General features: G+C 42.4%; 1 protein-coding gene and 1 pseudogene across 2 annotated transcripts in view; both read right to left on the bottom strand.

Annotated features, from left to right (window-relative positions):
* The window catches only part of Cacna2d3 (calcium voltage-gated channel auxiliary subunit alpha2delta 3), an 800506-nt gene that overhangs the window by 371071 nt on the left and 403148 nt on the right, over window positions 1-26287 (bottom strand). For both annotated transcript variants that reach the window (XM_076931312.1, XM_076931311.1), the window contains exons 10-11: window positions 8498-8587; window positions 1429-1542 (exon numbers count right to left, since the gene is read on the bottom strand). In XM_076931312.1, the coding sequence (XP_076787427.1) occupies window positions 1429-1542; window positions 8498-8587 (204 nt within the window). The remainder of the gene's footprint in view (window positions 1-1428; window positions 1543-8497; window positions 8588-26287) is intronic.
* On the bottom strand, window positions 12301-17929 carry LOC117705121 (ferritin heavy chain pseudogene; annotated as a pseudogene).

The raw sequence follows: 26287 nt of genomic DNA on the forward strand, positions 1-26287 counted from the left end.
TTACATCATTTATACTCATTAGGAATGAATATGGCCTCTGTCTGTCCTGAAAAGACACCACCCTAATTAGATCTTAGATTCTAGCATCTAAGATCATGTGTTAAGTCTAAGAGGGAACTTCCATCTCATTTGAAGGTTAAGCTCTAAACTCCTTACCTCTCATGGGTCACACTCCTGGCTATCCTTACAGGTACCATGCCAGCATCCTAGATACTCCCAGTAAACCAGTTTCCCTCTGACCTCAGAGGCGGTGGCTATTCCCAAGGTTAGGTACCAGGCAATCTCTTTGGGGACTATGCTATACAAAACACATCCAGCTTTCATCACCAGATTTATTGGTTAGGTAAGAAGTAAGATCTTAAATGAATCAGAGACCTGATTAGGTCCAGAATGACAACTATAAGATGAAACAACTTTCCTTGTTGTAGTCCCATAATACTCATGTTCCCTGGGTATGGCAGAAAGTATGCCTGCCTTCTGTTTCTTTTTGATAAATGTGCTTAGTTAGATAATGCCCTATAAACAAAACATACAAAACAGAGAAAGGAAGGTGGACATGGCCTGGGCTGTCTCATGTTCCTATACAAACAGTCAATATAGTACCAGGAACAAGAAGATTCCCAGGGCATCTGTTCTGCCTGACTTTGTTCCCTGCTGAAATTCTAGCACATAAGTAGCACAGTGACTCCCAGTTGCCAGTTCACTGTTGAGTACTCATTAGTGGAACTTGTTTAAAAATACAGGTGATGAAGATACTTTCTCAGAGATTTGGATGTGGGATAGGGTTCAAGTATCTATAAACCTTTCCTCAGGAAACCCAAACTGGCTACCAGCGTTGAGGAACCACACTGTTAGGTTCCTCAAAAATATTGATGTCAGGCATGGATGTCCTAATGTATGGTTTTGAAAGGTTAAAAAAATAATTTATTGATTCTACTTGGAAACTAAGAAGTAATTATAACAGAGGACCAACAAGCTTTGACAAGTACAGGGAACTGTTCCCAGGAACAGAGAGAAGAAGTAGAGTGAGTCACAGAAAGTCCTATGGAAACAGGCATATTTGAGGAGATGGCTTTGAGACCACTGCAGTCAACCTGACATTTTATAGATCCAGGGCCCACCAGGTAACTCTGGTTTCAAGGAAAATAAATACTGCCCAACAAGAGGAGGTACTTCACAAAGACTCCTTTCACACAACACATTAAACATATCTTCACAGGCTCCTTCACTCTCTCCAAAGCCAGTTTCATTTCAAAATCTACAAAAGCCATAGTATTTGATTTTGGTCAACCCACAAACACAGGCTGAAAAACCATAGGTTATTATGAGATTAAGCTGACATGGGATACTTATCTGTGGATGATCTGGAGGTTGCAATAAAGGCTGGCCATGAATACCACTGCACAGATGGTATCAGTATCAACTCACCTTTCGGTCTGGCCAATTGTATTTTGCAAAGATGGTATCGTAGGTGTCTACTGCCCCATCAGTTATGAGCATGATGGCCTGGCTGCAAATGCTTCCTTGTCCAGTGTGGTTGAACTGTGGGAAGAAATGTTTAAAATAAAGCACATGTCAGAGAGTCTGTATATTCACAAGACTTCCATGGCAGATCGAGCTTAGGAAAGCTCACAAAAATCCAAGAGTTCATTGTGTACTGCCAATGCAACCCACAGGAGTAACTTTCCACATGGGTCACCTTTGCTCTCTGAGAACAATGAACTGCAACAGAAGTTGGAACTAACTGTAGACTAAGGCAATAAGGGGAATTCTAAAACACTTCTTGCAGTCTAAGTTCTTCTGCCCCAAGTACCACCCTCAATGCCAAAAATAAGCCACTGCTGAATCGACCAAAAACTTCTTAGAGTACATTGTGAAGGGCAGCAGGCTATGAGAGAGAAAACATCTCTTTCAAAATCTGAATGAGGCTGATCTGAGGGAGTTGAATAGGTCCAAAATATTTTGTATGTTAGAAATCAAAACAGGTTTTAGACAAGAATCAAGTTAGAAAAATGATAAGGAACATTCCAAGGTTAAGTACTCTTTTTGAACAATGAACGTAAAATACATGTTTTAGCATAAAGGCTTTGTGTTAGTTTGTTAGTATGAGTGATGTGCTGGACATCCCAGATTGTACTTGCTAGTATAAAATCTCAACTTTACATGTTACTAAAGCTCCTACTCATACCCAGATGGAGCATATGCTTGAAATACCAGCACTTGGGAGACAGAGAACAGAAGGATTGAAGCAAGTTCAAGGTCATTTTGGTCTATGTTTCCAGGAAAGCCTGGGTTTCAGGTTGAGTTTCTGCTCTCGAAACAAACAAATGTTATATAATGGGAGTGTGAGCATGAGACGGGGCTCAGTGGCAGATCAGTTCTCGCCTTCTATATGTGAGGCCCCGGGTTTGATCTCACTACCACACACAAAGATCTCACTACCACACACAGCCTTCCTAAGTAAGACCTGCAAGCGAGCAGACAGTAATTACCAGAGTGGTATATCCTTCCTGTGGAGTAGAGGTGAAAAAAAATCTGGAATAAATGCTATTAATAATACAAGTCAAGGTAACACCAAGTCCTTGAAAACCCCACAATTACACAGCAATGCTCAGGCCCTGACATATATAACACGCTTTTAACTTTCAGTAGCAAACACTGCCTCCACCACAATCTCCTCTTATTCATTTGCTCACAGGCGTGAGTGTTACTGGGGATGAAACATGCCCAAATCACTCCCTTCACTTAATTTTGTATTCTCGTTGAAAATACATTTAAAAAAAAAAAAAAAAAAAAAAAAACTATTTTATGTGCCTGATGAGGATAATTCTAGAAAGAGGAAACAGAGAAGGGAAACAGGAAGTAGAAAGTTTTACACACTATTCTCAGGGAAGACTTCACTAAGAATGCATTTTTTTCTTAGAGATTCTATCTTAATAACAACAACAACCTGTCTTGGGGATGGGTGGGATGGGCAGTAATGGAGGCTGAATTGTGGCTCAGTAGAAAAGTACTTTCCAAGCACTTGCCTAGAAAAAAAGGTACCTCAGTAAAGAATGTTATATGTCTTGACCAAACTAGGAGAGAATAAAGGGTACTCTTAGCCTTTCTGTTCGGTCCATAGTGTCCCAGGTGACAAGTAAGACATTCAAATAGAAGATAACAATGTCTAGTCTTTATTTATTTACAAGTCTGATATGTTTATCATAAATAACTGTATGTATGTATGCATGCATGTATGTGTATATGTGGGGGTGGATAGATGGATGGATGGATGGATGAATGGATGGATGAAATAACTCTGAGGCCTTATTAGGACAGAGCAAGTCAACCACCTACATATAAAAAAATCATGATACAGTGGAAAATCCTCAATTCTACTCCAGAACCAGATGTATTCCTGAGATATTCTCTTTCCTGTCCATCCATTTCTCCATTTGTAACATGGGAATAACATCCTTATTTAGTTGTTATAACAGAGATTAAATGTTCATTATGTACCAGGGTAGTAGCATGAACCAAGGAAGGTTTGAGGCCCACAGGTTAGTAAGTAGCCCAAGGAGAAATGACTTCTGTCTAAAAGTTGGCATGTGAGCATGGGCAGAACAGCCATAGCACCTACATTTGGCACAGTCTGTACTCTGTATCTTTTCAGTAATGATAGGGGAGTTTCTGCGCAGATAGTGACTGTTATGGTCCAAGAATGTTCTCCAATTGTCCCTGTGTTGGAGGTGTGGCTTTTACTGTAGTGTGAAGAAGTGGTATGGATCTGTGAGGGGCAGGGCCAAGTGGGAGGTCCCAAGATCACCAGTCATCAAGACTGCTGTTCTCAAAAGATACCAAGATGATAACAGAGAACAGATGTCCCAGGGTGAAGAGGAGGGGACAATGAGGGGAGAAATTTGTAAGAGTGGGACTAAGAAGAGAGGCGGAAGGGGATACGATCAGATATAAAGTGAATAATAATAGAAAAAGACAAGGACAGTCCTTGAGAAAGCAAGTCATAAGAGTGAGCATGGCTTTCAGTGTCTCTGGCTTCCTGATCCAAGACATGGCCTCCCAGTCTTGCACTTACTCCTGCTACTACGATGCCATTATCTGCCATCCAACTCTCACCGTTGGTCAACCAAGGGGGCTCTTTTCAGCCTCCTACATGTGAATAAATAAACTACCTTGTCCTCCTCACTGAGATACCACTGAGATTCTCTCAGTGTTGTGTCTTTCTTCTTTACCTCAGTAAGAAAGCAGAGCATTTAAGGATAGCCTTCTGGAGATGTTGTTTGTTGAGGTGATAGGTTGGGAGGCTACATTCTACCCCCTTTCTCCTGGTCTTTGAAAAGCCCACAGCAAGCCTCAGAATAAAAGTCATGCCTGCTTCACTGCACAGAGACTTCAGAGAGCAGAGACTGGGGCTATTCTGGGAACTCATTCAAAACCATCCTTGAAGAAACATTTTCAACAAAGAGGAAGAAAGGGAGGGAAATGGAGGTATCTAAGTGCTATGGGTTGAAAGTCAGGGCCCCCAGGAGTTATTTATTAACAAAGACCATGCTTTTCTCTTAGGCAAGGCCCCTTGCATATCCTCTGAAGCAATGCGGACTTAAGAGGATTTTGAGAAATGCAATTAAATTCAAATGCTTTGATGAGTAATATCTCTTCTCTTCATATTTGTCTAGAACTTTTTTTCATTGAATAGAGAGAGTGATGAAAGTGTTTTCCATAATAATAACAATGACACAGGCCTGATGATGAACTACAATTAGCTCCCTGATTCATCAGTTAGCAGTGAAACTTTCAATGCATCCTGACATTTAGAGCATTTGGTTATGATTAACAGTCTTTGAAATGTCACTGAATTTTATTTAATTGGCTAAGAAAAAAAATTTAAAGGTAATCACTGCAAAGATCACATTCATCGCCAAAAAAGATAATTGCAGTTGTCACATGACAAGGTAGATGTTAACTACTGTAGCAAACTGGTTCTGTGTTCTTTGTGGAGCCTAATGAATGAAGTAGAGATCAATAACTGGAGAGGGCTTAGAAGTTTATTTGAATACTCTTTCAAAGCCACAAGTATCAATGGCCATGAGCCTTTAAGTCATCTAGGCAAATACCAAAACTGAAATGTTGGTAATTGCAAGACAGAATAAATTCCATTTAATTATTACAACCTCTGAGCCATTCTAAGCTCCAGCCAGACACAATCTCAATAAGCGTGTGCATGTATGCATGGGAATTGTGTGTGTGTGTGTGTGTGTGTGTGTGTGTGTGTGTGTGTGTAACAGCTCTTTAATTTTACATAGGCTTGCAGGGGCAGACATAATACACAGGAAGAGAATTTTATCACGTAAAGGCCACATTGATGAAGTGGAAAATAGATAAAGCCTCATTTTCATGGAAGATTAAGCATCTCTGTGTTTGTCTAAGAATTTAGCTGTTTAAAAAGCCCAATGGTGAGAGATGGGGTGGAAATGTCTCTCTATAAAATGAATGCACAGTCAGAGGAGTATGGTGCCAACTGTTAGCTACTTTCCAGCATAGATATTTGGCAGCCTTCATTAGGGCTGTTTCCTGCTGTCTAGGATTGATAAGCGGTCCATGTGGAGTTTGACTGGCCAGACTCCATAGGGTTTCAACAGGTAAAGATCAGCCATAACAATAAATAGAAAGTTTTACTGTCTAAAATACTAGAAGCCAATGAGATGGCTCAGTGGGTAAAAGGTATTTGCTTCTAAATCTAATGGAGTTCAATGCTGGGAACCCACATGGTGAAAGGAAAGAACAGACTCCTACTCTGCCCTCCACAAATACACAATCACGCATACATACATACTTATATAATACATACTCACATATTTACATGAGTGTGATAAAACTTATTAAGAAGGATTTGAGGTGGGGAAAAGCTATCCACATTGGTGTTTCTCTAGATCATGGTGATCTCTGGCAGTGTAGACACAATATTTTGGAGGATATAAAGGATATTATGCCCAAACATATGCTTAGTGGACCCAGATTACAAGATGTTACTATTAAGTCTGTAATATGAAGTATTCCTGAGCCTGACAGTTTGAGTACTGAAATCAACATGTTCTTGAAAAGCCATTACCTTACAGGACTTCTCCTAGCCTTTAATTTTTACAAGTGCTGTGGACCTCCTTGCAAAAATGTATTTAAGTTTTGGAATGAAGTGAAAACACAGATGTGAGTGCATTGCAAATACACAGAATAAAGGTGGATCCCCAACTGCCACACAGCCCAAGTTGAAGATCTTGAACGGTCAGTATTTATCATGACACTGGTTCAGGAATGTTTGAAAGCAAACCTGATGAATGAATTTATAAATAAATAAATAAATAAATAAATAAATAAAACAAATGTTACAGGCAAAGGAAACGGATGGGGGGAGAGTAGGCAAAAGGCCATGTAAGAGCTGAGTCTCAGAGTGGGAGTGAGAACTGTTTTGAGACAGGATAGAAAGGCTGGGAATTATAGAATGTGGAAGAAGAAGGAGCCCCCAAGACTAAAGTCTAGGTAAAGTTTCTCACTAGCTGAGAATCAAGAATTCTAACACAGTGGATGAGATTCACCATGAAGATGCTGTTAATGAGCTACTATGAATATTATATAAAAATATTTTCTAATAAGGCTAATAAAATAACTTGGCCCATAGAATAACTTGGTCTGAAGCCCTAGCAACCAAAGAAGTAGGACAATGCACTGACAGCCAACTCTGATACAGATAATGGGATCTTACTGGGGTCATACTTTTCATGAGCTGTCATTCATGTGGGGACGGGACTTTTTGGTAGTGTACCTCCCTTGAGTCATGTGTGTAGCTAAAGGTAACACTAACAAAACATTGTTTAGCAAGTTGGACCTGGGTGGAATGCTTTCTCTGAGTTGCACATGCCCTATAATAGGATGAATAGGCATTTCTGTATGTGTCTCCAGGAACTTCACATCTGCTTTCCTAGATGAGAAGACAAGAGTGAGGCTGTGAATCCATTATCCAGCATTACATACAAATTCCATGCTCAGCCAACCTCAGGCCACAAACTAGGGACCTAACAGTCCTGTAACCCATCCCCCTCTACCACAAAAACAGGAAAGCAAGGATGAGCCACAGGGGAGACTTCCAACAAGCACTTGCAGCTCAGAGTAGTTCCTGAGATGAAAAGACTGAATTGCCAAATCATGAAAAGTCTTTTCAGTATTACTTCTCAGAAAGAGAACAATAAGTACAGGACTTCAGAGACTGGGAGCTCCAAGCCCTGAGAAGTCACCTGCCTGGTTCCAAACCCATGTGAAGCAGCAGCTTGCCCTCTGCCCAAGTCAGTGATTCCTGAGCTAGTAACATGCTACTAACAGAGATGTACTCTGTAAACATGAACTAGCTCTCTCTCTTTCTCTCTCTCTCTTTCTCTCTCTCCTTCTCTCCCCCCTCTCTCTCTGTGTATGTGTGTGTATGCATGCACATGTGTGTGTTTGTGTGTGTGTGTGTGTGTGTGTGTGTGTGTGTGTGTGTGTGTAACAGAAACAGAAAGAGAGAGAGAGATAGAGAAAAAGAGAAACAGAGAGGGGGGCAGACAGACAGAGGACAGAGGGACAGAGAGAGAAAAAGAGACTGACTCCTGGAGCTGAGGTTGGCATTGAACTCACTATATAGCTGAAGATGACCTTGAACTTCTTATTCATCAGCTTCCATTACCCGGCTGCTAGGCTTATACTTGTATAGGTGTCTGCCCCCATGCACAGTTTACATACTACTGAGTTGTGATTTCAGGACTTTGTGTATGCTGGCAAACACTTTATTGGTGCATCTCAGCTTCAGAAATATGAACTCTTGCATACATTCTAATCACCTATAGCCAATAGCCCCTGGGAATGAGGCAAGAGGAGCTAGCTTGGGTATATAGTGGAGAAGCTGAGTAGACACCTTCTTCCCTATTTTTCCATTTCCTCCTTAGGAGGAAAAGACTGGCTTTGGATTGAGACCAAAATGGCTTTATTTGTGTCCATGCATGTCATTGATAAAAGAAACTCTAGGTGTTGTAACAACCCTTGACTCAAGATCCAGCGTGGCTATGCATAAAAAAAAAACAAATTTAGGCTGGGATTTCACTGGGTAGCAAAACAGAATCATGGAAAGCCCAAGCCTGGGATCCAAATTAATTATCTCCCACACACCATCTGTGCATTGCTGAGGGACCCACTACCCTGATCCTCCAGCTGTGCATTGCTGATGGACCCACTACCCTGACCTTCCAGCCGTGCATTGTTGAGGGACTCACCACCCCGATATTCCAATTGCTCACTTGCAAAATGACAACAGCCTTGCTTTGCAGAGGTGACATCCTGATCCTGATGTGGTGGCATCCAAGTTTCTACCTGTTGTTCTCAGAGCACCCCAGGACAGAAAATAACATTGACCTCAACCTTCTACAAATCCCATCAAGTGCTGAGCCTGAGAAAGGTGGGTAAAAGGTGTACTTACATCGCTCAGTATGTTGAAGGCCTCGTTCAGAGCAATATCCAGCATTCCAATCCCTTTGGCAAAAAGCTTGTCCAGATGTTCCCTGAAGTGCTGAAACAAGAATGTAGAAAAATCCATTGAAATCTGTAAGTGTCCCCTCTTCATGGAACCTACTATCAGCTCATTGCCCAGCTCCTCTGCCATACTCCCAACTGCTTCTGGGGCTCAGTATTGATGTCATCTCTTTTATCTTACGAGGCTTCTTCAGGCCATTCGCTTCTCAGACCACTCCATAGGGCCTCCATTGTGTTTTAATATACTTCTCTGACCAGAATACAACTGCAGGACTTTATTTCATCTTACAACTCCCAGGTCAAAAACCATCACTGAAAGAAGGCAGGGCAGGAGCTCAAGGCAGGGTCCTGAAGCAGGGATTCTGAAGGAAGGCTGCTTACTGTATTGTTCCTATGACTTATTTGGATGATTTCTCATAACCCAGGACCACCTGCCAAGGGGTGGCACCACCCACAGTAGGCTGGGCCCTATAGCACCAATTATTAATCAAGAAAAACCTCTCAGACTTAGACATGTCCACAGGCCATTCTAATGGAGGCATTTTCTCAATTGAGGTTTCCTCTTTCCAGGTATCTCGAGTGTATATCAAGTTGACCCCAGCCCATTGTGGGTGGTGCCACCTCTAGGCAGGTGGTCCTGGGTTGTATTAATAAGCACCTGAACAAGCCATAGGAACAATATAGTAAGCAGATTTTCCCCAGGGTCTCTGTTAACCAGCACAGTTTCCAACCTTAGCTACCCTGTACATTCAGATCTAGCATGCATTCAGCATTCCTAATAAGCAACTATCTAATTAAACTCTACCTCCACTCAAACCTGATTAGTTCTTCAAGGTAAGTAGGACTCTTTCTCCTGGGTTTATGACACAGCAGGTACAAACAAAAGCTGCTCAGTTATATATGTCTGAAGTGCAAGAATTACACAGATCTTATCACAAAGCTGTACTCATGGCAAAGCAGAGACTAGAAACCCAGAAGACCTTCAAGGAGTGGTCAGAAAGGGAAGGAACCTCCTTGGTAGCAGCCCAGAGTCCCTTAGGTTTATTCTTGTTCTGTCCAGAAGTCTAGCCTCAGCCTTATAAAAAAGTAACTACAAAACTCTTCGAAGAAGCATGATACACAAGAAACCATGTGTCACACAGCATGCTTGAGTCTGGGCTTGACTATTCATTTTGGAGATCTGTGCTGAAGATGGATCCTAGGCTTACCCATGCTAGGCAAGCACCCTCCCATTGTGCTACATCCCCAAGCTCTGTACCAAGAAGTTGGTCCTTAACTGGGCCATAGGCTGTGTCATCATGGTTAGGCTCTGCTTTATTAATCCACTTGATGTCATAGCCATCACATGCCCAGCAGTGCTTGGGCACACCCGGTTCTACTGCACGGTTACCATTTCATTCTTCATTTGATCCATGTGTAGCTGTATGTTACATGCTGCTTCAGACAAGGGCTGCTTTTATTGTTGGACATGGAGAGTTAAATGGAACAAAAACAGCACAGAGGTAGGCTTGGTACTCTTTGTAACAAGGTCAGTTAGTTTTGTTTAGGTTTTTTCCTGTTATAAATATGATTCATACATTACCTTAAAAAAAATTGCCTCTGAGAGAGAATTTCCAAATAGTGCAGGATACAGGATCCTCTTTCTTTCTTTCTCTTATCCCTTATTCCATACCATACCCTTCTTTCCTACCCTTAGTATAAAAGAGATCATCTCACTGCTCCTAGAGCTGCAGTTAACTGTCAGCCTACCTATGTACACAAAAGTGCCTTCCAGGAAACTATTTTCCAGGGTCTTTATTCACTGATTGTGGCTGTATCTACTGTGGTAGCCATGGGCAGCCTATAGCTACTGACATCTAAGCTGAATTAAAATTACCCACCATTAAAAACCCCACTCCTCTATAGCTCACGCCACATTCTTGAGTGCTCATTACCCCCTTGTGGCTAGAGACTACCTCCACATCAATGCTTATGAAAGAACATTGCCATCATTACAGAGGCTTTCACAGATCAGGGCTAACCTGAAGATAGGAGAGGAGTCAGAGTAGTCATTTGGGCTCATTCTATCAATGATGAATGGTGAGTCTAAGCCTAATGTAGTATGATGATGAGTCTTGGATGTCAAGTTGACTGGGTGTGGAATCCACTAAAAATAATAAGCTGCTGAGCATACCTGTGAAGGATTTTCTTGATCAGGTCATTGGAAGTGACAATTTCTGGTGACAGCCCAGGTAAGAGAAGGTCTGAGGGAAAGCTTTGCTTCCTCCCTGCTTGCTTTTTCAGCTCCTTTCCCAGTTCACCAATCTTCTCAGGCCTCTAATCTAGACTGAAGGCCAGAGGCTCTGCATGACTCCCCTATGCCTCCAGTGATGTCTCGGGACTACCACAGTATCTAAACTGATGGGATGAGTACCTACCTGGCTCTCAGCCTCTGCAATGTGAAAACAGCTATTGTTAGATTGCTCAGACTGTATCCTGTAAGCCAGTCTAATAATCCCCCATTCCTTCTATTGGTTCTGTTCCCCAAGAGATCTCTTAATGATACAGATGAGGAACCAGGCACCCTTTTTCTTTCTTCTGACTCTTATACCAGCACATTATATGTGGCTTGAATGAGACCACTTTCTCACTTTATGTCCTAGTTTCATTTCTATTGGTGTGATAAAATATCTTAACAAAGAGCAACTTAGTGGAGAAAATGTTTCTTTGCCTTACAATTCCAGGTTGCAGTCCACCACTGAGGGGAATCCCAGGCAGGAACTCAAGCAGCTAGTCACATCACATCCACAGTCATGAGCTTCCTTCTTGGCTTGTTTATATGCTTTCTCCTATCTTACACTGCTTAGGAACCTCTGCCTAGGGAATAGTGCTACTCACAGTGGGCTGGGTCTTCCTACATCAGTTAACAATCAAGAGAATCCCACACAGATATGCCCATATTGCCAGTCTGATTTAGTTGATCCCTCAATAAGACTCTCCTCCCAGATGGTGCTAGGTTGTCTCCAGCTGACTATTAAACTGACAAGTACATCATCCAGACCAAGAAATGGGTTTATTTATGAACACCACATACTGTCCTGCAAGGGCATTGAACCATGACTTTTACTGTAATGCGGGAGAGGGCTATCACCTAGTAAGGCTGCTGGGAAGTCAAGGAGGAAATATGGGTTCCACCAGCCACCTGGCCATTGCAGAAGAAGTCCATGGTGGAGGGGAAAAGACTAGGACATGACAATACACTTAATACAGACATGTTCAACCTTTTCAGATGAATAAGGCAGCACACATGCTCCTTTCTTTATTTGCTTTTAGTTAAATGTGAGGTTCTATAGTGAGAGGATCTTTGTGTACCACAGCAGTCATAAAGATGCTTACAGGCAAGATGATGCCTCGGTTAAGTGGTCCTGTGATTACATGGCCTTCAATGTCCTGTTTGTGTTCCCCCCTCCTTTTGTTGAGGGTTATATGCCTGTACATATACATGAGCACAGGTGTGCGTGTGTGCACATGTGGAAGCCAGAGGACAATTTCAGCTCTCATTTCTCAAGTGTTGTCCACTTTGGCTTTTGAGACAATATCTCTCTCTGGCCTCGAACTTGCCTAGTAGACTAGGCTAGCTGGCCTATATAGGGATTCACCTGTTTCCACCTCCTTTTTTTTTTTTTTTTTTTTTTTTTTGTACCAAAATTCTTTATTTGAAGAAATGGTACAAATTAAAGAACTTAAGCAGATGGTTTTTTTTGGTGCAACTTATAGAAAAGATAAAGGCATCCTGACATGCATGCACTGCCTCAGTGACCAGGAAAGTCACGTGGCTTTGGGGAAGTCAGCTTAGCTCTCATCACTGTGTCCCAGGGTGTGCTTGTCAAAGAGATATTCTGCCATGCCAGATTCAGGGGCTCCCATCTTGTGTAAGTTGGTCACATGGTCACCCAGTTCTTTAATGAATTTCACCTGTTCATTCAGGTAATGTGTCTCAATGAAGTCACATAAGTGGGGATCATTCTTGTCAGTAGCCAGTTTGTGCAGTTCCAGTAGTGACTGATTGACATTCTTCTCCAAGTGCAGTGCACACTCCATTGCATTCAGCCTGCTCTCCCAGTTATCACGGTCTGGTTTCTTTATATCCTGCAGGAAGATGCGGCCACCTTGCTCGTTCGGCAGCTTCATCAGTTTCTCAGCGTGCTCCCTCTCCTCATGAGATTGGTGGAGAAAATATTTGGCAAAGTTCTTCAGAGCCACATCATCCCGATCAAAATAACAAGACATAGACAGATAGACCTAGGAGGCATACAACTCCAGGTTGATCTGGCGGTTGACGGCAGCCTCCGAGTCCTGGTGGTAGTTTTGGCGCACTTGCGAGACTCTGTGGTCATGGTGGCAGCGGGGCGAGGCGCAGTGGCAACGAAGTTGCAAAGGGCTCAGGCTCGAAGCAGCCGGCGGGGTGGGAGGGGTCAAGCACCGGTTCCGTTCAAGCACTGTTGAAGCAGGAAACCGCGGTGACTCTGGGATAGCACGTCTCTGTTTCCACCTCCTTAATGCTAGCATTCTAAACATGTGCCAGCACACCAGCCTTTTTAACAGGGATTTGGGAGGATTGAACTCAGGTCCTCATGCTTGCAAGGCAAGCACATTACTGAGTTATCATCCCAGTCCAAGTCCTATCCATCTTTTTAATCACTGCCCCTATACCTTGCTATACCTTGCTAAGTGTCTGTGCCAGATAGACAACAACAAAGTACTTCTGGCCAGTGGGAACAGTGAGTTAACAGCCACTGTTTTGGTATCATGTCACAGAGTGCTAAAGACCAATGCTAACCATGTATACCCCAAGCATGCTGTCTGGGGAACCAGCAAAGGTACCAGGCTCACAATTCTGTGTGTCCAACTCCTTACAAGAATTCTTTTCCACTCAAGAGTATGGTCATGGTAAAATTCAGAAATGGTTATATTAAATGCCATCACAATTTTACCGCTGTGTGTATTGGCATAACTGAGGTTCGTCCCCTGAAGATTTCGAAACAGGAAACACCCAACTAGAAGCTCTTGTCCTTGATGTACCTAGAGACCATGAAGCCTTGGTCTTGCTGTCAGTGAAATGGCCATGGCAACTGCCTATGTGGTGGATGGAAGAAAATAAATCATAGCTCAGGGCTACAGGAAGAATTTCTGTCCCATCCAGTCTACATCCTGCTAGGCTACCGAAGGTGCTACTATACTACTGTACCTATACTACTAGGCTAGTGAATGACTCACCAGAGAGAACTATGGTACAAGAAAGCAATGTGACATTGTTTTCATTTTAGAATCTCTAAAAGAGTCTCTAAAAGAGACTGTGACCCATGGCTCATGATAGAAAGTGACCATTACATCACAGTGCAACAGAGCTGCTGTCACCAAGAAAGACAGAGTGTGTAGAGGACACAAGGGCTTTGTACTCACAGGAAGTACTAAGAACAGTGACTATTGGTCACAAAGTGATGTTTCCTCAATGAAGGAGATAAAATCAAACACCAGCATTCCACCCAGAAAGTTGAGAGTAAAGGTAGTTAGCAACCTGGTGACCTTTGTTATCTGAAGGGACAGACCTCACCCTCCTTCCCTGGAATGATCATTCCAGACTCTTCTACCCCTAGACCATCACTCATTCTTACAGGAGCTGTCACAAGTACTTTATGGCATGCTGACTTCTATGCCATTAGTCAGCGACCACACTAGCTTCTTTTAGCTATAGGATCCACTCTCGAGATCCCATGTACTATGTAAAGGAGTTTCTATGTCATCACACTGTAAATGGTGTTTACATGTAGAATTGGACTTATGGTTGCCTGAAAACCTTGTCCCAAATTGTACTGTGTTTTACACAAATTGTACTGTGTTGACTATGAGCTGCCTGGCATTAGACTCCCTAAAGTCTGATCCATGTTGATGAAGTCAATCTAAACTGGGTTTTCATTATCTTTGTGAGACTCACTTCCCTGTGTGACACCTACATGTACCCCTCAAGGGTGCTTATCTATGAGCTGCCACAGTGACTTATCTAGGACCCATTCAGTGCCCTGCTGAGATGCTCAGAGGAAGAAGTGATTTGGATGGAGCTAAGATTCTATAAGTCGGTACTGTGAAGTCCAGTCATCAGTTTCCTGCTTTAGGATGCTGCTAGCCTACTTCCATGTTCTCTAGCTGTTCTCACACCAATGCCATGGCTATAGGCATCCTTCCATACACATGTACTGTGGAAGCTTAATTTAGAGTTCAATAAAAGTTTCCAAATCTTGCACAAATAGAGGGAAAGTCAGGATGAGTTGGGGAGGATTATTATCAATATTTAAAGTTTAAAAAAGAAAACCAGAAAGTTGGTGGCTATGAAGGTGACTTGGTTCTTAACATACTTGCATCACAAGCATGAGGATCTGAGTTTAGCTAGAATACAGGGGAAGCAGAAACAGGAGGCTTTCAGGAGCTCATTGGCCAGCTGGTCTAGTCACTTGGTGAGCTACAGGTTTTAATAAGAGACCCTGTCTTAAAGGAAGAGCAGATAAGAAAGATACAAACATTAACACACACACACACACACACACACACACACACACACACACACACACCTGAAATGTTTCTAACTTCAATGGCCAGGGCCAGGTTGCTTTAAGTGAATACAAGCATGGTTAATTTCACTGACCCACAATCCCCCAAGGGTCCCCAGGAGCCTAGCTACAGCAGAATAGAAGGTTCTAAATTGCCAGGCTGGGAACTGCTCAACAACTGTGGACAGAAGGTGGCCAGTCCCCATGCTTTTTCTAAATTAAAATAAATAGTTTGTGGGAATTAGCTACAGCCCTGTTGTATTATTAAACACCAATAAAGGAAAGAGTAGGGTGCCTTTTTATTTTTGCTTCAGACAATTCATGTGGCATATGCTGCCGCCCAGGAAAGGGCCTGGATTCCAAAGTAATTAGCACAGCTTACTGCCTGGGGAGATAAACCTGCATGGCTCCCCATGCCCAGTGCCAGCAGGCACCATGGAGCCTGCTTATCTCCTTCACACAGTCACCAGACCCCAGCCAGTGGAGGGCTCTGGGACAATGGGCTCTCCCTCACCTGCATTTGATTTGTTAGAATCAAACTGATAATTCTCTTAGACAGTGGCACGCCCATGCTTCTCGGACGGATGGTGTGTCTTACTTTCTATTGGTGTGATAAAATGCCATGACCAAAAGTAATCTGGGAAGTATCTTCTATAGTTAAGGTTTCTATTGTTTTGAGGAAACACCATGACCAAAAAGCAAGTCAGGGAGGAAAGGGTTTATTTGGTTAATACTTCAACAGCACAGTTCATCATTGAAGGAAGTCAGAACAGGAATTCAAGCAGGGCAGGATCCTGGAGGCAGGAGCTGATGCAGAAGCCACAAAGGGCTGCTGCTTACTGGCTTGCTCCTTATGGCTTGCTCAGCCTGCTTTCTTATAGAACTTACAGATATGAGTCCAGGGATGACACCACCCAAAATGGGCTGGGCCATCCTTCATCAATAAATAATTAAGAAAATGCCTTACAGCTGGATCTTATAGAGGCATTTTTCTCTATTAAAGTTCCTTCCTTTCAGATAACTCTAGTTTGTGTGTCAAGTTGACATAACATTAGCCAGCAGAGGAAGTAAAGGGTTCATGTCACTTTACAGCTTGTAAGTATATCACTTAGGGAGACAAGAGCAGGATAGAGGTCATTGCATTGCTCTACCTGATTTCTTATAGTATCCAGAACCCCAACCCAGGAGTGGTACCATCTACAATGAGCTGGCCCTTTCCATGCCAATCATCAGTTAAGAAAATGCATCATGGACTTGCTCACAGGCAAATAATTTCTGGGGGAGCCCATTTTTTCAACTGAGATTCCCTCTTCCAAAATGACTGTAACTTGTGAAGTTAATATAAAACTAGCCAGTATGCTGTGTAATTATTTTAAGTGCCCAAAATCCATTATCTCCAGGTCAGGAACTCAAAAGTGAAATGGCCATCTAGAGGCAAAAAGCTGTATACCATTCAGAGTCCTTAAGAACCAGGGGCTCTGCCCTGGTTAGTTTTATTTCAGCCTGACATAAATTAGAGCCATCTGAAAGCAGGGTACATCAATTGAGAAAATGCCTCCATAAGATCCAGCTGAAGGGAATTTTCTCAATTAGATTGATTGGGGAATATCCAGTCCACTGTGTGTGGTGCCATCCCTGGTCTTGTGGTCCTAGGTTCTATAAGAAAACAGGCTGAGCAAGCCATAGGGAACAAGCCAGTAAGAAGCACATCTGCCTCTAGGTTTCTGCTCCTTGAGTTCCTGTTCTGATTTCCTTCAATGATGGATTACCTTGTGGAATCAGAAGCCAAATAAACTCTTTCTTTCCCAGCTTGCTTTTTGGTCCCAGTGTTTGGTCACAGCAATGGAAACAGTAACTAAAATAGGCTATAGTAAGAGATGGATAATACTTTGGGCTAAGAGCTACGAGGTCTTTGAGCACTGTATTCCTCATTCTTATACTCAGTGATGGTCAATGTTAGCTGTCAATTAACCAGAATCTAGAATTACCTGGGAGGTGGGCCTCTGGGTATTAACTGAGCTGGGGAGACCCACGTGCTGTGGATGTCACTGGGACCTGAATTATATGAGTGGAGAAAGAGCTGAGCAGCAGCATGCGCTCATAGCTCTCTGCTTCCTGACTGAGGATGCAATGTGGTTGGCTGCTTCCAGTTCCTGCTGCCTTCACTTCCCAAATATGATGAGCTGGAAGCCAGAGTAAAAATTTCTCCTTTAAGATGTCTGTGCCAGAGTGGTTTATCACAGCAATAGGAAAAGAATCTAGAACATGCCCATTATAGAAAAACAAGATTATTGTGTACTTAAACCATGAGACAGTTTCAGAAATTTGCTTCAGCAACTCCTGCAGTGGTGGCCGACACAGTCAGAGTGACTGAAACTATATAAAAGAAAGTGTGGGGTTTCTGTATGCTACTTCACTTCATCTTCTTGATGACCCCCAAGAAGGACATGCTACATTACTAGTTTGCATTAGGCCAATGGGGACTAATCTAAAGAATAAAGAATATTTGGCCTACAATGACACAGCGTGAAGGGAACCCCATCTCTACAGCAGGATACCTTCTCAACACATTCCTGACATAGCTCTCTGGCTTAGTGGTTAATGTTGGTTGCCAGCTTGATTGGATATAGAATCAATTAAGATGTGAGCCCCTGGTAAACCTCCAGGACTTTCTTGATCAGGTTTTTAAAAGTGTGGAGATACATCCTAAATGTGAGTACTATCTTCAGGTAGTAGCTAGAAAAAAAAGGAAGTCTCAGAACACAAACCTTTTCCTTGTCCCTAGTTGGCTTCATGTTGCCTTTCTGTCATACTGACAAGTTCATCAGGCCCATTCACATCTTACTGTCCAGTTCATCTACCCTGCTGCCACTGCTGCCACTGCTGCCACTGCTGCCACTGCTGCCACTGCTGCCACTGCTGCCACTGCTGCCACTGCTGCCACTGCTGCCACTGCTGCCACTGCTGCCACTGCTGCCACTGCTGCCACTTGCAATGATACCAGAATCCATCTTTTCCTCCACTCCAACCTGAACTGAAGAGCAGGAACTCTCCAGGAATCCTGAAGGGCTTTGTTACCCACCTGGGACTGACAATGCATCCAGCCTCATGAACCGAGGTTCCCAGACTCATGAACTGAAGTTCTCAGCCTCTTTGGACTGAGAAGACAGCCAATGTCAGACTAACCAGATTGTATCACGTAAGACAGTCTAATAAATCCCCCTCAATATATATCCATTTTATTTGTTCTCTTCCTCTAGAGAACGCTATGAAACCTGGTAAGGAATAACATGCAACAGGTCCACAGGGACTTTAGCCTCAAATCTATAACTGTGATCCCACAATTCCATGGGCAAGTGTATTATGTGGTGACCTATGTGTGATGCCTGGGTGTATGGCTCCAGACTTTGCTTCCCTTGTCCTAAAATTCTTATTAATTTCATGTTTGGCCATGTGATTTATAAGTAAATTCCCATGGACTCATGAGGCAGATGATGGATAAAGACAGAGGGAACTTGTTGTACTTACTGTTTTAGTCGCACAGAGCATGTCCAACACCCTAGGGCCACAGGTGAGCAGCTTCAGATCACCTGTGTCCTTCAGTGTACGTGGCTCTAGTAGTTAACATGCATTGTGACCGCCACGTGGCTCAAGGTGAAGCATGGGATAATAAAAGAAGAGCAGGGAAATAATGAAGGAAGGGCAAAGGAGACCCTAACACTGCAACAGTTCAAGCAAATCAGCAACTGTGCACAGCCTCTCTCCCTTCTAGGCTACACACCCACAGTCTTTGAGCAAATTTATCAGGAACCCCATTTAAGGGAAAGGACATGTATTAAACTATGTGATCCTAGAAAGCACTTGGTTTTTCCTAACAGATTATAATTCCATCCAGGGCACCTTTGAAGCTACTTTATAATCTCACTTAATGAAAAAGGAGGGATTGGGAAAGATTTCTTAGCAGCTATTTAGGCTGTGTCTTGACAACAGCAAGGAGCTATCTGTGTCTAACAAGGAAATTGATAGTCTCCCTTGGGAAGTCTATACCCACACTTGGCTGGGTCTTTCTAATACTCTCATACTTAAATTTATATAATATAATTAATAAAACCTCCAACTCTGTTTCATACTGGCTAGTCTTCAAATTCATTTCTGCTTTAATGTCACAAATCTCAGTTTACTCCGAGCTAAAAGCCCCTAAAGACTTAGGGGAACTCCTCAGGCAATTGAATGTGACAGTGTGGAAATTTGTCTGTTGCCCGCAACCCTGACTGGTGAAAAAGGTACATGTTTTGAGAAACTAGAATCAAGACTTTCTAAGAGTGCTGTATTAGTTCTAGAGAAACAGAACTTATAGAATGAATGAATGCACACACACACACACACACACACACACACACACACGTATTCCAATAGTTCAGTCCATGAGGCTGGATATAAGAGCAAGCAGGCAAAGAATAAAAACTTCCTTCTTCCATGTCCTTTATATAGGCTGCCAGCAGAAGTATGGCCTATATTAAAGGTAGGTCTTCACACCTCAAGAGATCTGGATTAACAGTGGGTCTTCCCACTTCAAATGACTTAATTAAGACAAAAAAAAAAACCCTCACAGTACCCAGTAGCTTAGGTTTTAGTTAATTCCAAATGTAGTCAAATTAACAACCAAGAATAAACATCACAAGTTCTCCCCTTGTCAACTTGAGACATAATCATTTCTCCTTCTGTCATGATGAATTTCCAAATGAAAACAATAACCACATCATACTCACACCTGAGATAACTATCCCATATGAAATTGCAAGCACATATTTAACCAGGTCATAATAGCCTGATATAACTATCCCTCATCCAACCAAAAATACATTATAAATTTGGAATGGGTGGCTCTTTCAGTATCTCAAACTTAAACACTAATAACCACTGATATTCTCTTAACTGATGTTACAGTACATGATAAAGGAATTGAGTAAAGAAAACACAAATATCTGTTCAAATATGTTTCTAACAAAATAGGGCAGAAGCACTAATGCCAATTATAGTTCTCATTTCTCCAATTAGTTATATGGCCTTAGCTGGTGTTTATAACACTTGCTTCTACTACCCACTCTCATCTCACTTCTGCAAGAATCTCAGTAGGTCTTGGCTCTTGTTCTGGAGGAGTGACTAATATCTTCATCCCTGATGAGTCTCTGCATTTTGTTATCCTCTCTGGGTTAGGCTGTTGAAGTTTCTCATTGACTTTAATCATAGGCCATAGAAGCACCAAGAAATGCACTAAATTTATGTCTTCTGTGCTTCAGACGTAAATTTTCTTGCCTCCATTGTGGAGACTCAATTCAATTTTCCCATGGCAATCTGGATCAGTCACCCCTCCTAACACTGTTATTCTTTTCTTAGCCGTAGTTGGCTTAGAGGTATCAGAAGGCCAGAGTGGCCATGGGAAGTCTGAGATTCCAGTTCAATTGAATGCTTATTGAGTTTCCTGCTCTCCACTCTGGAATCAAAACTAGCCCAGTAGAACTTACAGCCGTGAGAACAGGAAGCAAAAAGTTTCCTAGTGGGTCACTAGGGGTGATAGTGGGTGGCAGTCTTCTCTTTTCTATACTTTTGATTCCTGGACCTGTGGGTCTTTGCTAGGGAAAATTAGTACTGTATACTGGATGCTTGGTGAAAGCATATACTGCCCTCTGGAAAACCCCACCCCAGCTATCCAGGCTGCTGTTACCTAATGGGCATTGTAACTGTGTCTTCAAAAGGCCATTCCACCTTTCTATCAGGCAAGCTCCTTCAGGATGGTGGGAACATTGTAAGACCAGTGAATTCTATGGCCATGGCTCCACTGTCACATGTCTCTGGCTGTGAAGTGAGTTCTTTGGTCAGAAGTAATGCTGTCGGGAATGTTATGATAGTCAATAAGGTATTCTGTTGGTGGACAAATGATGGGTTTTGGCAGAAGCATTACATTCAGGAAAGGCAAATTCGTGACCAGAATAAGTATTTATTCTAGTAAGGGCCAAGCATTATCCTTTTCATGGAAGAAGAGGTCCAATCTAGCCAACCTGACACCAGGTTACTAGCTGGTTATCCCAGGGAATGGTGCCATATCTTGGTCCCAGTGTTGGTTGTCTGTTCTTTGCAGATCTGTATTCAGCAGTAACTGTAGCCAGATCAGTCTTGGTGAATGGAAGTACATGTGGTTGAGACTATGAATAACCCCAATCTCTGCTACTATAGCCACTTTTTCATGAGCAGTGACAGTGATGGCTGGGAAAAGGCTAACTATCAACAAAATAGAACATTCCATCTTCTTGATTATTGAATGCCCCCTCTCTTGAAGTCAGCTTTTGATATGCATTTACACAAAATATAACTATCCCACATGTTGGCCCACTTGGAGAGATGTGTTCATCTAACTCTGCCCCAGATGTCTTTTTTTTTTTTTTTACCAATTTTTTAATCATGGTATTTTGAAGTCCCTGACCATCCAACAAATCTATTGGCTACAGCCCATGAATCAGTGAACAATACCACATCTCGCCACTTCTTCATCCAAAAAATTATGTGAGCATGTATGCTGCCTGAAGCTCTGCCCACTATGAAGACTTCACCAAGCCTTTTAGGGTTGTTCTAGAAAAAGGCTGTGATGCTGTGGCTGTCCACTTCTGAGTGGTGCCTGCATAATGTGTAGAACCAGGCCCTTGTCTTCTCTTCCTTGGTCAACCAATCATAGGGCACACCCCCATCAGGTTACAGGTACATGCTTGGAAGCAGATGGCACTGTAGCAGGAGCAGAAACCATAAGCAATTGGGCAGCTTCTTCATGTAAGTTGCTTATGCCTTCAAGACTGGCTTGGGCTGACCACAGAATACCACTTGCATTTGATAATAGATTGCTGCTGTGCTCATTCAGTGGGTCAGATAATACCTACTTTATGATGATCAGCTTAGGGTCACATGGAAACTTAGTGGCCCATTGTCAAAAGTTGTTTCTACTAAGGCCAAATCACAGAGCAAGAGCTGTCCCTCAAAAGAAGTACAGTTGTCTGAAAATGATGGTAAATCCTTGCTCTAAAATTCCCAAAGGTTTCTTGGTTGATTCACCTATTAGGGGCCTGACAAAGGCTCCAAACAGCATCCCTATCCGTCACTGACACCCCTATTACCATTGGATCTGCTGGATCATATGATCTAAATGATAGAACAGCCTGTATAGCATCTTGTGCTGCTGAAGGGCCTTCTTCTGTTCCAGGCCCCACACAAAGCTAGCAGCTTGCTGAATCACTTGGTAAATGGGCCAGAGTAACACAGCTGGTGAGAAATGTGCTGCTCTAGAATTCAAATAGACCCACTACATGTGCTTCTTTCTTGGTGGTGGGAAGGGCCAGATACAATCATGTATCTTTTGCCTTGGAATGAATACTTCTGAATATCCCACACAACTGGACTCCAGAGGATTCCATCAAGGTAGAAAGCCCTTGATTTTTGGTTGCATTTATTTCCATGCTGTGATGTGCATACATGTTCCCTACAAATCCAAAGTGGTTGCTACCTCCTGCTCACTTGGTCCAATCAGCATAATGTCATCAGTGTAGTGAGCTAATGTGATATTTTGTGGAAGAGATGGACTATAAGATAGATCCCTTCAAACTATGGTATAAAACAGGGCTGGGGAGTTAATACATCCTCAAGGTAAAATCATCAAGGTATATTGCTGGCCTTGCCTACTGAAAGCAAATTGCTTCTGGTGGTTCTTATGGACAACTACCCACAAAGGGGGAGCTTGCTAATCAATAGCTACATACCATGTACCATTAGATGTATTAATTTGTTCAAGTAAATAATGACATCTTGTATATTTTCTGGATTTGGAGTCACTACTGGATTGAGTTTGCAATACACAGCTGTCATTCTCCATGATCCGTTTGTCTTCTGCACCAGGCAGATAAAAGAGTTAAATGGACATGTAGTGGGAATGACCACATCTGATTCTTTCAAGTCTTTGAAAGTGACACTAATTCCTACAGTTCCTCCAAAGATGTGATACTGGTTTTGATTCACTACTTTCTCTGGAAGAGGCAATCCTAAAGGCTTCCATTTAGCCTTTCTAACCATAATAGCTCTCACTCCAAAGGTCATGAAATCAATAAAATTATGCCAACTTCTAAGTATATCTATCCCAATTATATATTCCAGAACTGAGGATAGCCACAGGATGAATTTGGGGATCCACAGGGTCTATGTGAGTCAGACTTTAGCCAAAGCTCCACCCATTGCCTGACTCACAGAAGCCCACACTTTACCTGGAGGGCCACAGTGTTTCTTGTGGCTCACAGAATCACTGGTAATTCAGAACAAGTACCCAACAGACCCCAGAAAGTTAGATTGCTTCCTCTCTGCCAGTGTACACTGACCCTTGTAAAAAGGCATAGGTTTCTCTGGGTAAGGACTGAAGAAAAGGAATTGATGAAGAGCTATGAGTAAAAATGTTTGGTATTTATCAAGGTCCTTCCTTAGGATAACCTCAGTCCCTTCATTCAAGGGGCTCTGGGTCTGCAGACTGCCTCAAGTCTGGAAACTGATTCCCAGGCTGGGATTCCCTTTTACTGTGAACCAGTGAAGCCTCCCTTTCATTTGTTCCAAAAGTTTTCAGTTTATACAGAACAAACAAAAACTGCAGCAGGATTCTTATTTATTTTATGTTGGGAAGCACCATGATTGATTGGCCAGTGCCAAAGGGCCTGTGCTGACTGTTATAGACATTGCTTCACCTGTGCTGCCCATTATGATACCTAAAGATTACCCTGCCTTTAGTGATTCAGTGCTGTCACCTTGCCCCTGCCACTTTGGGGCCCAATAAAACCCATTGCATTTAATTCACCCAACTGCTCAGCAGTGTCTCCAATGCTCAGATCTGGCATAAGGAAAGGGGTAGCAACAAAATCCCTCAGATGAGCTGGTGCTCCTCTCATCCTTTTGCATCTTGTATTATTAGTGAAGTGCATGTCTTTTGGGCTTCCCAGTGTGGAGAATTAAGTTTTATACATACCTACTCTAGTGTTACGATTTCCCCAAGCCTTAAATATCCTCCATCGACACTAAGCCAAGGGATATGAGTCATATCCAGCCCCTTTTCAGTAGGCCATCTGTTGAAAACTTTTGACATATTTTTTAATGTCATTACTTTAATAGCCAACACCTTCTGAGGCTGGGATTTGAATTGTCACTGAAATTCAGCTGACCTTATAATAAGGGCTTCAATTTGATTTCCCATAACTTGAGCTCTATGGTTGTTGAAGAGAAGATTCTCTTCCAGGGCACACTTAGAAATATTTATGTTGTTTATATAAATCTGGAGATGGTCATTTTTATCAGTGAGTTTACTGTTGCCCTTCACCATATTCTGAGATGCTGGCAATTGGTTAATTTTACCACAGAGGTCACTCTGGATACATTGTCCTCTGTCAATGTATCCAGAGATGCTAGGAGAAACTGACCAGCACCACCATTTTTCTTACTTTTCTACAAATGATCACAGGTTTTACATCTATTCACCAAATACATTGCCTCTCACAATTAGTGAATCAGGATAAACAAATGCATTTGTCTCCTTATGTGTTGTAAAAATTGTTCACAGCATGGGTTTGCAGTACTCTCCAGGATTCTAGGAAAGGTTTCAGTAACTGTAGGTGTTGGCAAATTGAAAAGCCTATTCCATATTCTTAAAATATTCATTTTTATACTTCTGTTGTTCTAGAATCACTTCTGCTACCAAAATCTGTATTAGTCAGGGTTGTCTAGAAGAATAAAATTTTTAGAATGTGTGTGTGTGCACATGTAAAATGGAATTTAGTAGCCAATGGCTGTGGTCCAGCTAGTCCAAAAATGGCTGTCTACCAATAGAAGGTCTAAGAATACAGTAGCTGTTCAGTCCACAAAGCCAGATGGCTCAGCTGGTCTTCAGTATACACCAGAATCCCCAAGAAGTAGGCTCTCATGCCAGTGAAGGAATGGACTTGCCAACAACATCAAGAACAAGAAGGCAATGAGAGTAATCTTCCTTCTTCCATGTCCTTTATGTAGCTTGCCAACAGAAAGTGTGGCCTCAATTGAAGGTGGATCTTCCCACCTGTAAAGTTCTGGATTAAATGTGGGTCTTCCAACTTTAAATTGTTTAATTAAGAAAAAAAATCTGTCACCAGTATACCCAGATACCTGCATTGTATTTAACTCCAGATTCAATCAAATTAACAACCACAGAGCCCATCACAAGGGCCCTGTAGAGGTCTTCCAAATTTTAGTCTCAGACTCAGATGTGGTACCACATTCCTTGTGACAGGAATGTGGCTTTTGGCAGTCTTTCAGCCAAATAGATGAGAGGTCTACCAGCCATCATGGCTGTCTTACTGTGAGATCTCCATGCAAAGTTTCACAGGGCTCTACAGTCCAAATCCAAACCTCAAAGCCCATCTATTAGAGACAGGGGCTTCCCAAACCTATCTTCTAACCTGATTTAGTTACTACTAGGAGTGGGTTATTTCCTGTAAACATAGGTTCTCTGTCCTGCCATGTGTACTCCTGTAGCGCACAGCCTCGCCGATAAGGAGAACGCCACACTCAGGATTCTTCTGACAGCATTTATTGAACAGCTCTTCATGATGGAGAAAAGGGGAAGGACGCCGAGCTCAGAAAGCCTGCTGCTTAAATAGAGCTTTGGGAGACGTGCAGATCCCTCATTGGCTCAAATCTTTCATCCAATTGTCATACTCGGTTTTCGTGCCATGCGCAGGCACATTTTCAAGTAAAGCTTCCGTGAAGAACCAGGAAGCAGAAGCCTGCGCCATCTTTTAATGGCGAATGCGGCTCCTCACATACTCCTAGGCTGATTCTCTTAGGCACCCATCTAGCTTGAGAAATCCTCTGGGTCAATTCCATAGCCATTTTAAAAACATACCTGAGAAATATGGGGTCAGAAATTGTCAGTAGATTTTACAATAGAAAGGCACACATTTGTGGCAAAGCCACCTCTAAACCCAGACTCTCGTAAATCAGGCTACTATTTGATTTCCCTGGGAGAAGTAGAGACATGGTATTTCTCAAAACTGAAAATGGAATGGTCCAAGAAAGCTAGCAGAAAGCAGTCAGTCCAGCTGTTT

This window comes from Arvicanthis niloticus, chromosome 3 (assembly GCF_011762505.2).
Source record: "Arvicanthis niloticus isolate mArvNil1 chromosome 3, mArvNil1.pat.X, whole genome shotgun sequence".
In the NCBI taxonomy this organism is placed as follows: domain Eukaryota; kingdom Metazoa; phylum Chordata; class Mammalia; order Rodentia; family Muridae; genus Arvicanthis; species Arvicanthis niloticus.